The sequence below is a fragment of the Cercospora beticola genome, chromosome 1 (assembly GCF_033473495.1).
Source record: "Cercospora beticola chromosome 1, complete sequence".
In the NCBI taxonomy this organism is placed as follows: Eukaryota; Fungi; Ascomycota; class Dothideomycetes; order Mycosphaerellales; family Mycosphaerellaceae; genus Cercospora; species Cercospora beticola.
In genome coordinates, this window is record NC_088935.1 from 2,544,803 (window position 1) to 2,557,912 (window position 13,110).

Below are 13,110 nucleotides of genomic sequence, written 5' to 3' on the forward strand. Positions count from 1 at the left end.
CATGGCAATGATGAAACAGAAACGGACGACATGACAGTACAGAGCTGGACTCGTGTATATATACTATGGGACTTCAGAGCCGAGCCGAGGCGGAGGGAGTGCCGGATCAGCTGGTGGTATGGCAAGTATGTTTTTCTAAGGTATACTGAAATGTACAAATACCAAGATATAAACGGGTCATTTCGCCAAGAACACTTAGAACACTTTCCATCAATATCACTGTGTCACTCGCCCTGTCGGTAAGGATCAGAACCTCATGACTATGTCTGCCGCCGTGGATTCTTCGCAATGCTCTTGCCAGTGGCACTCTATAGGTGGGATGTTATTATCCGGGTATCATCGTCTATATCTCACCATGCATGCTCAGTCCTAGCCAAAATCTGCCCGTCCGTCGACCATCGACAATTAGTGGCGAGGACGAGTCTAATAAGGTGGAGCAGCCATGAGCGGTACTCTCGCCTTCTTCGTCTCATCAACCTGTATCCCAGCAAGCAATTGTTGCAAATCGACCTCCTCTCCCTGATTGACTTCCACCGCCAATTCAACCTGTCGCTTGCCTTCCATAATCTCCTCCAAGTCTTTGGCGCGCACCCTCGGCTTTATCGAGCCATTGCCATCGAAAGCTCCCACGTTGCTGCTGATATTGCCAGAGCTCAATCTCCGCTCGCCACCAAAATTGTTAGGGAGCATGAGCAATTGCGGATGACTTTGCTGGCTTTGGCCAATGCTGCCACGCAGAGACGCGGCCTTTTCCTTTTCCACAAACCTGCCAAAGCAATCCTCGGCCTCGAAATCGAGATAGCTCGCATCTTTCTCCTCGGACTCCAGCTGAGCCCACGTAGCAACTGCATCCTTGTACGCGTTGCGTACATCCTCAGATCCGATTCGCGCCAGCCATTGCGTGCCATCCCAGACTCCGACATTGACGCGATTCCGCTTGATCAACACGTTGGTATGTGTTTGCTTCTTGCCCACCTGAGCGGTTTCAATGATGCTCCGAATGATGTCAAAAGCGCACTTTCGGGCTTCATCGGTGGTGAAGTAGCCGCTTCGAAGGCTATTGCTTCGCTCACTGGTTTCTCTGTCCGCGTCTGACCTGTCATCGTGAGCCGAGTCTTTGGTCGCGGGGGTTGTACTTGCTGCAGCTGTGCTTGGGCGAGCCGGTGATGCAGCATTGGCAGAGGTCTTCGTCCCGCGAGAGGTGCCAAGACGGTGCCTGGGCGTTGTGTTTTCAGTGGCACGGGTGTTTGATCGCGATCTGCTTTCTCCAAAGATGTTACTCTTGAAGTCCGCAGCGGAGGGATATGCTTTTACTCGCACAAGAATGGCCGCAATCATGTCCGTGACCTGGTCCGAGTAGTAAATGTGTCCGGCCAGACATGCGATGCTCTGCTTTAGTGTCTCCACCGTCGACATGGCCGCGTTCTGTTCGTTGCTGGCAGATGTAGTCTCGCGGGTCAAGAGATTGTTTCCTGGGCGGGCGCAATATGAGACGGCTCGGATTGTCGTGGTCATCAACCCAACCAGCACGTCCATGACTGAAAGGCCGATGAGATTGAGATCCGAGCTAACGACGCCGTGGATCATTTTTGCGTAGGTTTCGTGCAGTCGAAAATCGGCACCGTCCACTGGCAGCCGTCTGAGCGTCTCCACAGCAGTGAACAGGATCACGAAGCGATCTTGCACGGGTGTCCAAGACGTAATGAGCCTGAACAACTGGCTGGCCCAGTCATTGATGCTGCGGCCCTGCTCGCCAGCGATGAAGCGCATGAAGGAGAAGGTAGCTTCTCGCGTTTGGCCGCGATTTTGCGTATTGAAAATAGCTTTGACACAATCAGTGGCGAGTAAGCCCACCTCTTCTTCTTCGATTCGATCGGCATCTTGCGCTGTGCCTTCGGCAGTGCGCGGATCTGGTGCCTGCTCTTCCTGGTATCCCGACAGTGTCCTCGAGTGTGTTATACTCTGCCTCCGATTCAGGGTTTTGCTGTCTCTGCCCTCCTTCTCTTCAGCTTCACGGTAGAGGCCTTGCAAGGAGTCGATGTAATCGTGCTTCCCTGCGTTGCGTAAATTGGTGAGCACGGCAGCAAATGAGTAGTCGAATTCGCGGTTCCAGTCCCGCTCGAGCTGTTCTGCGGGGGCGAAGATGCTCATGATGGCGGCAACACCGGCCTTGCGCAGCCGCAGCGCATCGTGATTGGCGACAGGCTGCGTGGAGCTGCCCATCTTCTTGGTGTTATTCTTGGCGAGAGACCCATAGAGGTGAACCACTTGGGTGTACAGGTCACGGTATTCGTGGTCTGCGGCAAGGCTGGCGGCGTCCTGGTGCTGACACAGGGCGTCCCAGGTAGCGAGAGTCGCCTCGATCAAGCCAATGTCGGTCGAGTTGTCGAGCACTTGGCGGAGAATGCGCAGGACTGAGGGTGAGATGAGAGCGAATCCCGAGCCGCGATTAATGGCATTGTGCTCGAGGACGGCCGTCAAGATCTGCAGGGTGATCTGGACGCGTGCGCTCTGGCTGTGGGCGACATCGTACTGCGTCCGCGACTCCAGGTAGTCGCCGACCTTGTGGATCTTGTTCTGGCGACTGCTGACATAGTAGAGGAGATAGGCCAGCTCCGAGCCGTTGGGTTTCGTGTCCAGGCGCGGGTAGCATCTGAGAATCAGCGACTGGTGCTTTGGCCGCAGCTTTTCTGGTCGGCTGGGCATCTCGAGCGCTGGGCGCAGCGCGGTGGGGGCAAACAGCAGCCTCGCTATCGAGACATCCAGTCGTCGGTCCGGGGGCGGGCGGGGGGCGCGTGGTGGAGGGGTGTGCGTGTGGGCGCGTGGACGATGTCGGACGTGCAGGCAGGCAGGCAGGCAGGCAGCTGAGGGAGAAGTGAGGTCGAAGCGGCCCACGTCATTCCAGCTCGGCGTTTTCTCCCACGCACCCGCACATGCACGCTGCTGAACCCTGGCGCGGTCGCGCCCGACAGAAGAAGAAACAGCCACTTGCGGCTGCAGCTACGCGGCGCGGCACAGCAGAATTGTGCATTGCGGTGACAAACGCCCCCGGCCGTTGTGCTGCAGCCTGCACTCGTGAGCCAGGAATCCGCGACGGCGACAGCTGTGCGAATGCGACGCCTGCATTCCGGGGGGAGTTCGAGAGAGGCACAAGCACACATGGGAAACATCGCCTATGCACTTCAGAAGCTAGCCATGTCCACCGGCGCTAGGGACGTGCGCAGAGCAGCAGCTGTCACATTGCTACCGCAGCCATCACCCAGACCGAACCGACCGAAGAGCCGACCGAAGAGCCGTCACCGCCATCCTGGCTGCGTTGCAATTACTCGATTAGCAACAAATATCATAATACTGGCATCATTCTGCTTGCAGCCTCGCTGCAGTGTCTCCTAGCCGAGCATAGCCCCTTCGCAATGCCCCAATCTGTGCAATGCCCTTCAGCAGCCGTCGCGCAGGCAGCAATGGATGTGTTTACCCAAGCCTTCGTCACGCTCAATACGACAGTGGTGCAGGCGTGTAGACTGGGGGCATGTGCGTCTCGATCGGTAATCGTCGCCATCCGAGCCTTCCATCCAGTTCCATAGGCAGAGCTACGGTGACCGTGACACCCATTGGTTGCGCACCGGGTCCCAGTACTCGTTCCGGCGCGCGGATGCATTCTCGGCTGGCGGTTGGCATCAGTACAGAAGCACTGTGCTATCGTGGGTTGGGTATCTTACAGCCATTGCTATCCTGCTCCTGGTCTGGAGTCACTGACTGTGCACTGCTGCATGCGCCGCTCGACTCATCATCGTCATTCGCCTGATTGCCAGGAGCTGTGTTGCCGCCTCGAATGCGATTGTTGCGTTGGTCTCGGTATCTATCGAGAGGCATCAGCATATTGTCAGCTCCGCAGGAGGGACAGCACCCGCCGAAAGGAATGCCACAGTAGCCACCGGATCACCCAATTCTCCTCCTCCGGTCCATCTGTATCTTTTCCGAGGTCGTAAATGGTCCGAGTCTCTGGGCTTGCGAGCTTGTAGATACGTAAGATCTCAGCGTGCGTTGCTGTCTCGTTGATGGGTCTACCCTGACGTTAGTAGCTCAGCAGAAAGGCAGTAGCGGACAACGGTGCTGACGCACGACCCTGCGCTCTCCTTTTCAATGAGCCGTTTCCTACCCGCCACAGCTTCCCTCTTCATTAGACTATAGAGCTCCTTGTGGGCTCGATCATCTTCACACAAGTGCAACCGTTGGAAGAGTCTTGTTTTCGACTCGCTTTGCGCCAAAGCAGATACCGGAGCGGGAACCATGTTTGTAACTGGGTCAGTGTGAGGCTTCGTCTGAATCCGATATAAAGCAAGTGCAGTCCGGAACGGCCTCGCACGACCTTGCTAAATCGTCATGGGGAGCGGAGTGCCTGGACTACATCAGCTACCCAAGCATGCGGCTTCCACAATCCATCCACTTTCGAGCTGCAACGCCATGTCTGGATCGCGGGACTCGGTCCAGCCGTGAAGAACGGATCCTTGCTCGGAGCAGTTTGGGATCGACGATGCGCAAATCAATAACGCTTGCTCAACTAAAAAGACCAGAGAGGGACTCGGAAATCCGGATCCGCGCGGTTGGCCGTGACTTAGCGAGCTCGTGACGAGATGCAATGGGTGCATGGCTGGCTGGCTGTGTGGAGAACGGCGTCGGCCCTGCAAACAACCAGCACCACCACCACCACCGATAATGCAATCTTGCCTTGTCGGTGACGTCTTTCAGGGAAGAGTGCGAGGCATGAAAGCCGTCTGTGACACAACCGGCTGCAGGGTGAAATTCTTTGGTCCTTGGTCAGTTGCAGAGCGCACGCGTCATAGTAATACTGCATGAAATAGTCTGCGCAGGAGAGGCAGACCGGGGTTCTTTTGACAGCGACCACGTCAAGGAGGTAAGTCCGAATTCCTCACTGTGTCGGTGTGCAACTGCTCGGAGGTGCCGAGTCGGGACTGATTGTGGACAGCTTTTTTTCGCACAGTCCCTTTCGCAGCGCGATGGTCCCAACTTGATGTCACCTGAGTCTGTGAGAGTCCACTTTCGTCTCCAAGCACTGACCGTAGCAGAGTCGTTGAGACATGCCCAATAGCGGCTTGGAGCAGTTGGCGAGTGGGTACTGCGGAAGAGTCCGAGGAAGGGAGGGGCTGTCTCTGTCAGCAAGCCAGGGCAATGGAAAGTCGGAAATGCAGCCATAGCAGCTCCCGTCACCGTCAACAACAGCTCGAGTGGCGCTCGTTGCCGTGCTGGGGGTTGGTCGACAAATTCTTTCGTGCAATGTGCCGGCTCTCCTTGCAGCAGGAATCATGCCGCAGTCACACACCGATCTGTCGACGGCACATTCGAACTGCCACAGGCTGATTCTAGCCAGCGTATACGACGCGCAGGACAGCTTCCTTTGGGATGTCCTGCAGTACAAGCGATCGTGCAGCTATTGCGAAATCGGTCGCGAAGTCGTGACACATCAGCTTTTGCGAGCGGTACTCTCTGATGGACCTCGATATTGCGCAGCGGCGAGGGCGCTCTCGAAGGCAGCTGGGATCATCAAGGTGACCTTCAAGAGGCTGATGAATGGCACGCAGAGCACGCATCTGAGACGCAGCACGTTCGAGAGAAACTCTGCTGCTGCTGCTGCTCGGATGAAGTAGACAGCCGATTCGACCAGGCAGTAATTCAGGCACCAATGGCACTCGCACCTTCCCCACGACCCCCGGAGCGCACCGCAGTTCGCCCATGATGCCTGAACGCAACTGCCGACGCTGATTGAAAGCACCAACTCTATCGGCAGTTCACTCTCGCCTTCAAACAGCGCCATGAATTCCGGAACAGGGAACACCACCCCGATTACAATCGTCGTCTGACGAAAGACGGCGTGCACATGGCACCGTTGGACCCGACTCGCCGGGCACGCGGGCCTGGCGATATGGCTTAGCCAATACCTAGCGTCGTCGACATCTGCCGTTCATATGCAATGCTGCTCCATATAGCGCCTGGCAAGACTGACGCCCTCCTGGTCCGTGTGTAGGTATATGAGGGCGTGGAAGCCCGTGTCAGCGGTGTCAGCAACTCTGTTGTTCTCGCACATTCAACATGTTCGCATCCGATGTGATTCGCTTCCTGCTGGCTCACTGGCCATCTGTCCTAGTCTTGAGCGTTGTCCTCTACTTCGTCAGAAACAAATTCAACAATGGCTTGAATAAGTATCCCGGCCCACGACTGGCGGCGTACAGTATGTGCATTCCGTTCTTGGTAGTCCTGGCAGCAAGCTAACTCTTCCCCAACAGCGGACTGGTGGCGATATTTCGACGTCCGAGGCGAGCGCGCTGAATGGACACACATTGAGCTACATCGAAAGCATGGAGACATTGTGCGTCTAGGGCCGAATGTACTCTCCTTCGCGGATCCCCGCGCGATCAAGACCATCTACGGACTCAACAAGGGCATGACTAAGTCGGATTTCTGTAAGCACGCAATCAACTCCTGCTAGCAACCAAAGCTTACATGATACACTAGACCCTGTCCAACAAGCTGTGGCGAAGGGTGAACGCTTACAGTCACTCTTCTCGACAAAAGATGAAGATTTCCACGCCAAATATCGACGATGTGTCAACAATGCCTTTGCCATGTCTTCTCTCGTTGGATACGAGCCACTGGTCGACAGTACCATGAATGCCTTCATTGAGCAGACTCGCAAACGCTACGCTGAAACCGGCGAGAGTTGCAGGTTCTCGAGGTGGCTGCAGTTTTTCGCGTTCGACGTGATTGGCGAGTTGACATGGAGCAAACGTCTGGGCTTTGTGGAGCGAGATCAGGACGTCGAAGGTATCGTTGGCTTCGTCGGCGCCTTCCTGGCATATGCTGCTCCGGTTGGGCAAATGCCATTCCTGGATCTCATCTACCAGAAGAACCCGATCAAGCTTCAACTACAGAAATGGGGCATCGATAAGAAAGTCTTTGCTGTGACAAAGTTTGCTCTGGAACAATCCGCGGATCGTGCGTCAGAAATGGAGAAGATCAAGCAGCATGGCTCATTAGATGAGCGCTCCGGCAAAGCTGTGGATCTTCTCATGAAATTTACACAAGCTCAGCACGATCATCCCCAGTTCATGACGGATAGACAGGTCCTTTCGTCATGCACGAGCATGATCTTCGCCGGGTCGGAAACAACTTCCATCAGCCTAAGCAGTGTTTTCTACCACCTTATGAAAAATTCTCATGCCTACAAGAAATTGATGGACGAGCTCGACGAAGCTGCACGGAACGGGACTATCGCTGAACGGGACTACGGGAAAGTCAGTTGGGCAGAGGCACAAAAGCTACCCTACCTGGATGCAGTGATCCAAGAATCGTTCCGGCTGCATCCCGCTCCAGGGCTAATACTAGAGCGAGTCGTCCCACCACAAGGCATCGAAATCCTCGGCGAGCGCATTCCGGGTGGCACAATCGTTGGTTGCAATGCTTGGGTACTACACAGAAGACCAGAAGTCTTCGGCCGTGATGTGGACACTTTCCGGCCAGAACGCTGGCTCGAAGCGAAACCAGATCAACTCCGTGAAATGAAAGCGACAATGTTCCAGTTCGGAGCTGGTGCCCGAACGTGTATTGGGAAGAACATCTCACTGCTGGAGATCTACAAGCTCGTGCCGACATTTTTGCGCAATTTTGAGGTGGAGCTGGCTACGCCAGGTCGTGAGTGGAAGACGAAGAACGCATGGTTCGTTACGCAGGACTTTGATACTAAGTTCAAGCCGCGCTCAATAGCGCAGAGTGCATAAAGGATTGTATTATATATAGCTGATGTAGATCTTTCCATCTAGACATGGCCGCTTTAATGCAGCTTTTGTTCTGCTACGCATGTCGTTCCCCGTCATGCGTTAGTCACTTGTGCAGTACGCGCTCGATAGCGGCAATTCATACTTTCGCAAAGACATCGCTTGTTGAGGTCTTTCCAATATGTGTCTGAGTAATCGACAGTGATCTCAGCGCCAGCATCAACCCCTTTGCTGACGAGAACAATCCTCTGAGTTCCCAGCCAGACGAAGCGTTCAAACTGGCTATTCGGAGCGCAACTGTGATTGACGAAGCGAGTATAGTTCCCTTGCTCTCCTTGCCAGATCTGATACGTGGCCCGATCAGTCTGTCCTATCATTACATCCTTGCCTGCAACTCCGGATGTAATCTGGCCAACGAATTCGCCAATCGCGGCGCCTCGCTCGAATGGACAACATGCTAATAGGCCGTTGTTTTTGCCATTCGGCGTTCGGTACACCTGCACAGGCATGTGTTTTGCCTTAGCGCTACCATAAAGGTTCGGAAAACATGTGCAGTTGTTGTCTCTTGGGTCGTCGGACTGTCTTTCGTTGCATATTTGGCATTGGTAGGCCGATGGTTCAGTCAGGGGCGAGACGGTACGTGGATCGTACAGTCCCCATGCATCCTCGTCAATCACAGATTCGTCCAGGTGCGTGTACGTGAAGTTCGGATCCCACTGGCGATATGTGATTGGCAGTGGAATTGCTTCGTCCCCGGGACCGCAGACCACCCAGCCGTGAGGATGACCTTCGTATCTGCGCTCGACTGGAGCGCCAACAATTGCCAGTAAGCTGCGCCAGCGTGGATGGAGACAGTCCGCTGACACTTCAAAACGATGCCGCAGTGATCGTAATGTCTGGAAGGTGTCTTCTGTGAATGACACCCTGTACTTGCAAAACCGGTATAAGCCCATGCCCGCGAATACCAGCGCAGCCCAGCCACCAGCATTTTTAATGTCATGGTAGCCGCGCCAAATAGCAACCTTGTTTCGTAATTCCTTCTCGGTCCAGCCAAAGTCTATACATGCCTCTGAAATGGCAGTCTTCTTCGCCTTCTCCTTTGTCATGGTGGTAGCGAGCTCGGCAACGCGGTCGTCGAAGGCCTGTACCCACTGAGCCTGCACGATCACCTCTAGAGATCGACACGTCCTGCTGGTTTGGCTAATCTTGCGTGCAAGGACATTCATTCGGCCAAACATGCTCTGCACGACAGTGTCGTTTCGGGTAGCCAACTCGCTTTCTTCATCGTTGCGAAGCAGCATACGCGGCTGGCCAGGCTCGATGGCGTGGAACTGCTCGACAATTTCTTCTGGGTCAAGCTTCACGGCAGAGTATAGGGATTCCCAGACGCCAAAAATGAATTTGTCCAGGCTCGAGGGCTGTAGAATCGGATTTTCTGGGAGTCGTTTCTTCCGCTGAGGAAATACTCTGGCATCACTATCGAGCCTTCGTGCCACAGCACCTTGACTTTCGGATGCATCGGCGCCGGTGGAATCAGATCTTCCCACTCGCAGGCCGCCAGTAGCGCGTCTTTTCGGCTCTCTTTCGTCGCCTGATGGTGATAAGTCTGTAGTTCTCGGCCTGAAAGTCCTTCCATTAGTGGTGTTGTCGCACAATCCTGGAGAATCCGTGTGAGTATCAGTCGCCACAACGGGGCTCTGGAAGCCAGACGGTGTGCTAGCTGTCGGCGTGGCGACATCCGTGATATCGACAGATGCGACGCGGACTGTGTGTTGTCGACGAGATGCCCCAGAGTGGCCACTTAGAAGGCTGCATTGGAACTGCAGTGGCCCGCTCGACAGATCCTGCTCTGTCTTGTCCGCACATCAGTTGCAAGCTCTTTCGTCAATGCACAATAGACGACATACGCACCAATAGTCGCCTGATGACCGAAGGCAACTCCTCGACAATGCGAGCACTGATGTCCCGAGTCAAGGAGTCGACATCGGCCTCGGTCATTGGGGTGGCCATGAGTGCCCAGAGGAGCGGGCCCAGAAGGCCTTCTGCCCACCACCTCTGTCTGTCGTGGAGAAGGCGATGCCCATGGCACGGCCTGCAGACTTCACCGCCTTCACGCTACCACACGTCAAACGCACCATCAAGCAGAGACGGGGTGTCGCTGACGGATGGGGGGTGCGAAGATGCGGCTCGCGCTAGTCACGTCTATTCCGCTTGGGGCGCACCACGTGGATGGCGCAAAGTCTCGGCACCCGCCAGGAGCAAAGTCTAGACGACATCAGGGAATTATTGGCCCACACGCACTTGCCTCTGCAGAAAACTAAACAGTTGATGAACGGGACCTCCCAGGCCAAAACATCTCAAGCACTGCATTTTCCCAATTGAGTTACGTTGGCGATGCCGATCCTACTGCAGCCAATTGCCGTGCCTATGCGTGCCCTTCACCTGTGCCAGGGCACTCGGCTCAACAATACGGAGGCTGCTCTGACTTGATCACGGGCCCGTGCAGCTTCATGCGTTACCTGAGCACAGCAGCACTGGAACGTGCGTCTGAGCTGGCAGCCCGCGGAAAAGCGAGCTGAGTTGGGGTGGCAGTTGCCCGGCCCCGAAACAGCTTGGAATGCTGCGACAACACCTTGAAGGGAATCTGGATTGCCGAACCACTCTGCCTCGCACGTTCCTGCATAGGTCTGGAACGGACCGTCTAGTGAGCGGAGGCTTGCGAACTCGCATCTGGGTGCGAGTCGGAGTCCTCTGACTCCTTCAAGAATCAATACATCAGGCAGGGTGGACGACCATTGGACAACGAAAGCTCTACACCACCTCGCTTTCAAGATTGGCCAATGGAATTTGTTCCAAAACACCCCTTACATCGTTTGCTACTGCGTCTGCGCTCAGGACCGCCCTAGTCTGCTATGTTTAGTGCGTCTGTCTTGCAGGAAAGTTAGCATTGCGCTGCTCGGGCTTATAGCGCAAGCTCGAAGACGTGATGTGCTCGTCGATTGAGCTGTCCTCGATTCAGCCTGCTGCAGCGGCAGGCTTGTTGCAAGGAATCTACCTGCATGAATGCGCATTTCAGCTCGAGCAGAGATAGCACTGTACATGGTCACCTTTGCCCCATATTAGCCTTGTAGTCACTCCATGAAGTAGCTCGTCACTCTCGCCAAATTACCCAATTGCTATCGCTCTATTGCTGCCACCGAAGTGCAAATGAGCCCATCTTGTGAGAATTGGGGCGAATGGAACGGCTGGGCAAGTTGGCATGGGCAAACCTGGGACGCCAGTCCGGTCTCGCGAGACCAGCGAGAAAGTGGACAATCTCCCTGGTCGCACCATCCCGCGGAAAATTACACTGACGAAGACACATACCGACACGGCGAACTGCTCCAGACCCATTCCGCATCTTCGACAGTATCATACTATGATACGGCTGCATGGAACATGGTCCGTGCCACAAATATACCTCCAGAAGGTCCTGGACTCGATGAAAGTCCACAGGTTGCAACCGACTCAAATCTTCAACATGACTGGCCGACCTCTGGAGCACCTCCATGCTATGTGCCGACGCCTAATGGAGCTGGAGCCGAGAGACTGGTGCAAGAAGTGAACGGCCAGACAGGCCACTTCCTCAACACAAGTGGTTATCATCACTCCAGTGATACGGGCTCCGAGTTCGCCGTGAATGGCGACTCCCGCGGCTGGAGAACAGAGCCCACATGTCCAGGGCCTCTCGCCGAATTGATGCCACGTCGACAGTCTCCCAGGTTCGCCGGAGATGAGTATACCGCACGATGGGTCCGAGGGTACGGCACGGATCGCGCAGGTTGGTGCGGGTTCTGCTCTTCGTGGTATGCACCTCAAACCATCTCGGTTCGTGGCATTTACTAATGTGTCTTTTCGTAGGCATAAGCTCAAGGATTCGGCATACTGGTATCATATGCACTACTCGGTAAGTTGGAAGACGACTTCCATTCTGCAGTCATACACAGCGCGCATATGAGTCTAGGCGAAAGATGAACTGACACATGCTTCGCGCAGCACGGCATTTCTTGCGCGACAGGCAAACCTTTTGAAGCCCCGCAAGCTCGCCGAAACGCTGAAGGTGCGGTCGGCTTTGAGGTACTTTGTGGATGCTGCAGTCAGTGGGTCTATGTCGGTCGGCTGGATCGCTGGCAGACACCCTATTACCGTCATGCGTACAAATGCCAGATGAAGAACCGGTTTGGTGTCGATCGTTTTCGTGTTAGCAGACCAAAGAGCACCTCGCCGCGAAACATGGCTGGTGGAGTATGGAGGTCGATTTGAAGTTGCAATCAAATCCGTGCCGCGAGAGCTGAATCGGAACTGCACTTCCGTCCTCGACTCCCGGCTGGAATGGATCATTGCTGCTTTTAGGACTTGCGGTGCGTCTCCTTTCTTCTCCGACATTCCGAGTGGGCTTCGGTGTGGTATCTTTGCGGTGAGCTTTGCTCTTGCCACGGATGGATGTATGAACACTGTTTATGTTAGCCGCAGATATAGCTCTGGCTTATGACGCTTTAATGAGTTTCGGGAATGCTGCGCTTCTCCTTACTCTTGAGCATTGTTCTCGATGGAGATTGTTATTACGACAGGAATCGTCGTGTCGACCCAAGAAACAGCAACATCATGTAGATGTCTCGTCGCTTTTGTTCCTGCTACCAAGTCCCTACAGTCTGTGAATTGCAGAACCGTAATCCGGGCGGACGCGACAACGGCGCAGCATGAGTCCAGGGGCGCGGAGTGTCCTTGGTGAACAGATGGAGAATAAGCGTGGTCGGCTAAATGCTCATTTCGCATTACAGTAGGTCTGGCAAGGGTCTTCAGCTAGGGTCAGGATCTGACCAGAGAGACGGACCGCCGCAGCCTTGGCTCAGATCGTGACTTAGCAGCAGTTCCGTCGGAAGGCCTTGCGGTCGATCAGAACACGAGGGGATCTTTTCGTGCGCTCACAACCTCTCCATCGTCTTCGTATCAGCTGAGCACTCGACGTCATCGGCAGTAGGCAGCTCCCGGCCATCAATGTTGATTGGCATCGTCCAGCTCTTGTATGCTTGGCAAACGTTTTTAGGCTGCGGTGCACATTCGCAAGGATTGCATACACTACTGTGCTGTGACGGATGGCGCTGTAGTAGCCTAGGACCAGCTTGTAGACGATGTTCATCCGGACTACACACACGCTGGGTATGCGACGGTCGCATCCGGCAAGCGCACCAGCAATGGCATCCGTCCAGCGATGTATAGGCCAGTGAGCATCTTCTATGGCACCGCTCGGTGGTGGTTAGCTTTTGGTGTGACGCAGCGG

General features: G+C 55.0%; 5 protein-coding genes across 5 annotated transcripts; 2 read left to right on the forward strand and 3 right to left on the reverse strand.

Annotated features, from left to right (window-relative positions):
- Positions 1-423: 423 nt before the first annotated feature.
- Positions 424-2,706, reverse strand: RHO25_000997 (uncharacterized protein; the record flags this gene model as incomplete). The annotated part of the gene is made up of 1 exon (XM_023593606.2): positions 424-2,706. The coding sequence occupies one exon, from the start codon at positions 2,704-2,706 to the stop codon at positions 424-426; it is 2,283 nt and encodes a 760-aa protein (XP_023458454.1).
- Positions 2,707-3,590: 884 nt separating this feature from the next.
- On the reverse strand, positions 3,591-4,292 carry RHO25_000998 (uncharacterized protein; the record flags this gene model as incomplete). Its single annotated transcript, XM_023593607.2, has 4 exons — positions 3,591-3,664; positions 3,720-3,859; positions 3,912-4,064; positions 4,123-4,292. 4 exons carry the CDS (start codon positions 4,290-4,292, stop codon positions 3,591-3,593), a joined length of 537 nt encoding a protein of 178 aa, XP_023458986.1.
- A 1,816-nt stretch (positions 4,293-6,108) lies between these two features.
- RHO25_000999 (uncharacterized protein) lies at positions 6,109-7,793 on the forward strand (the record flags this gene model as incomplete). Its single annotated transcript, XM_023593608.2, has 3 exons — positions 6,109-6,247; positions 6,303-6,479; positions 6,532-7,793. The coding sequence occupies 3 exons, from the start codon at positions 6,109-6,111 to the stop codon at positions 7,791-7,793; spliced, it is 1,578 nt and encodes a 525-aa protein (XP_023459766.1).
- Positions 7,794-7,885: 92 nt separating this feature from the next.
- Positions 7,886-9,788, reverse strand: RHO25_001000 (uncharacterized protein; the record flags this gene model as incomplete). Its single annotated transcript, XM_023593609.2, has 2 exons — positions 7,886-9,643; positions 9,702-9,788. 2 exons carry the CDS (start codon positions 9,786-9,788, stop codon positions 7,886-7,888), a joined length of 1,845 nt encoding a protein of 614 aa, XP_023459777.2.
- Positions 9,789-10,997: 1,209 nt separating this feature from the next.
- On the forward strand, positions 10,998-12,000 carry RHO25_001001 (uncharacterized protein; the record flags this gene model as incomplete). The annotated part of the gene is made up of 3 exons (XM_023593610.1): positions 10,998-11,635; positions 11,691-11,736; positions 11,794-12,000. 3 exons carry the CDS (start codon positions 10,998-11,000, stop codon positions 11,998-12,000), a joined length of 891 nt encoding a protein of 296 aa, XP_023459778.1.
- Between the last annotated feature and the right edge of the window lie 1,110 nt (positions 12,001-13,110).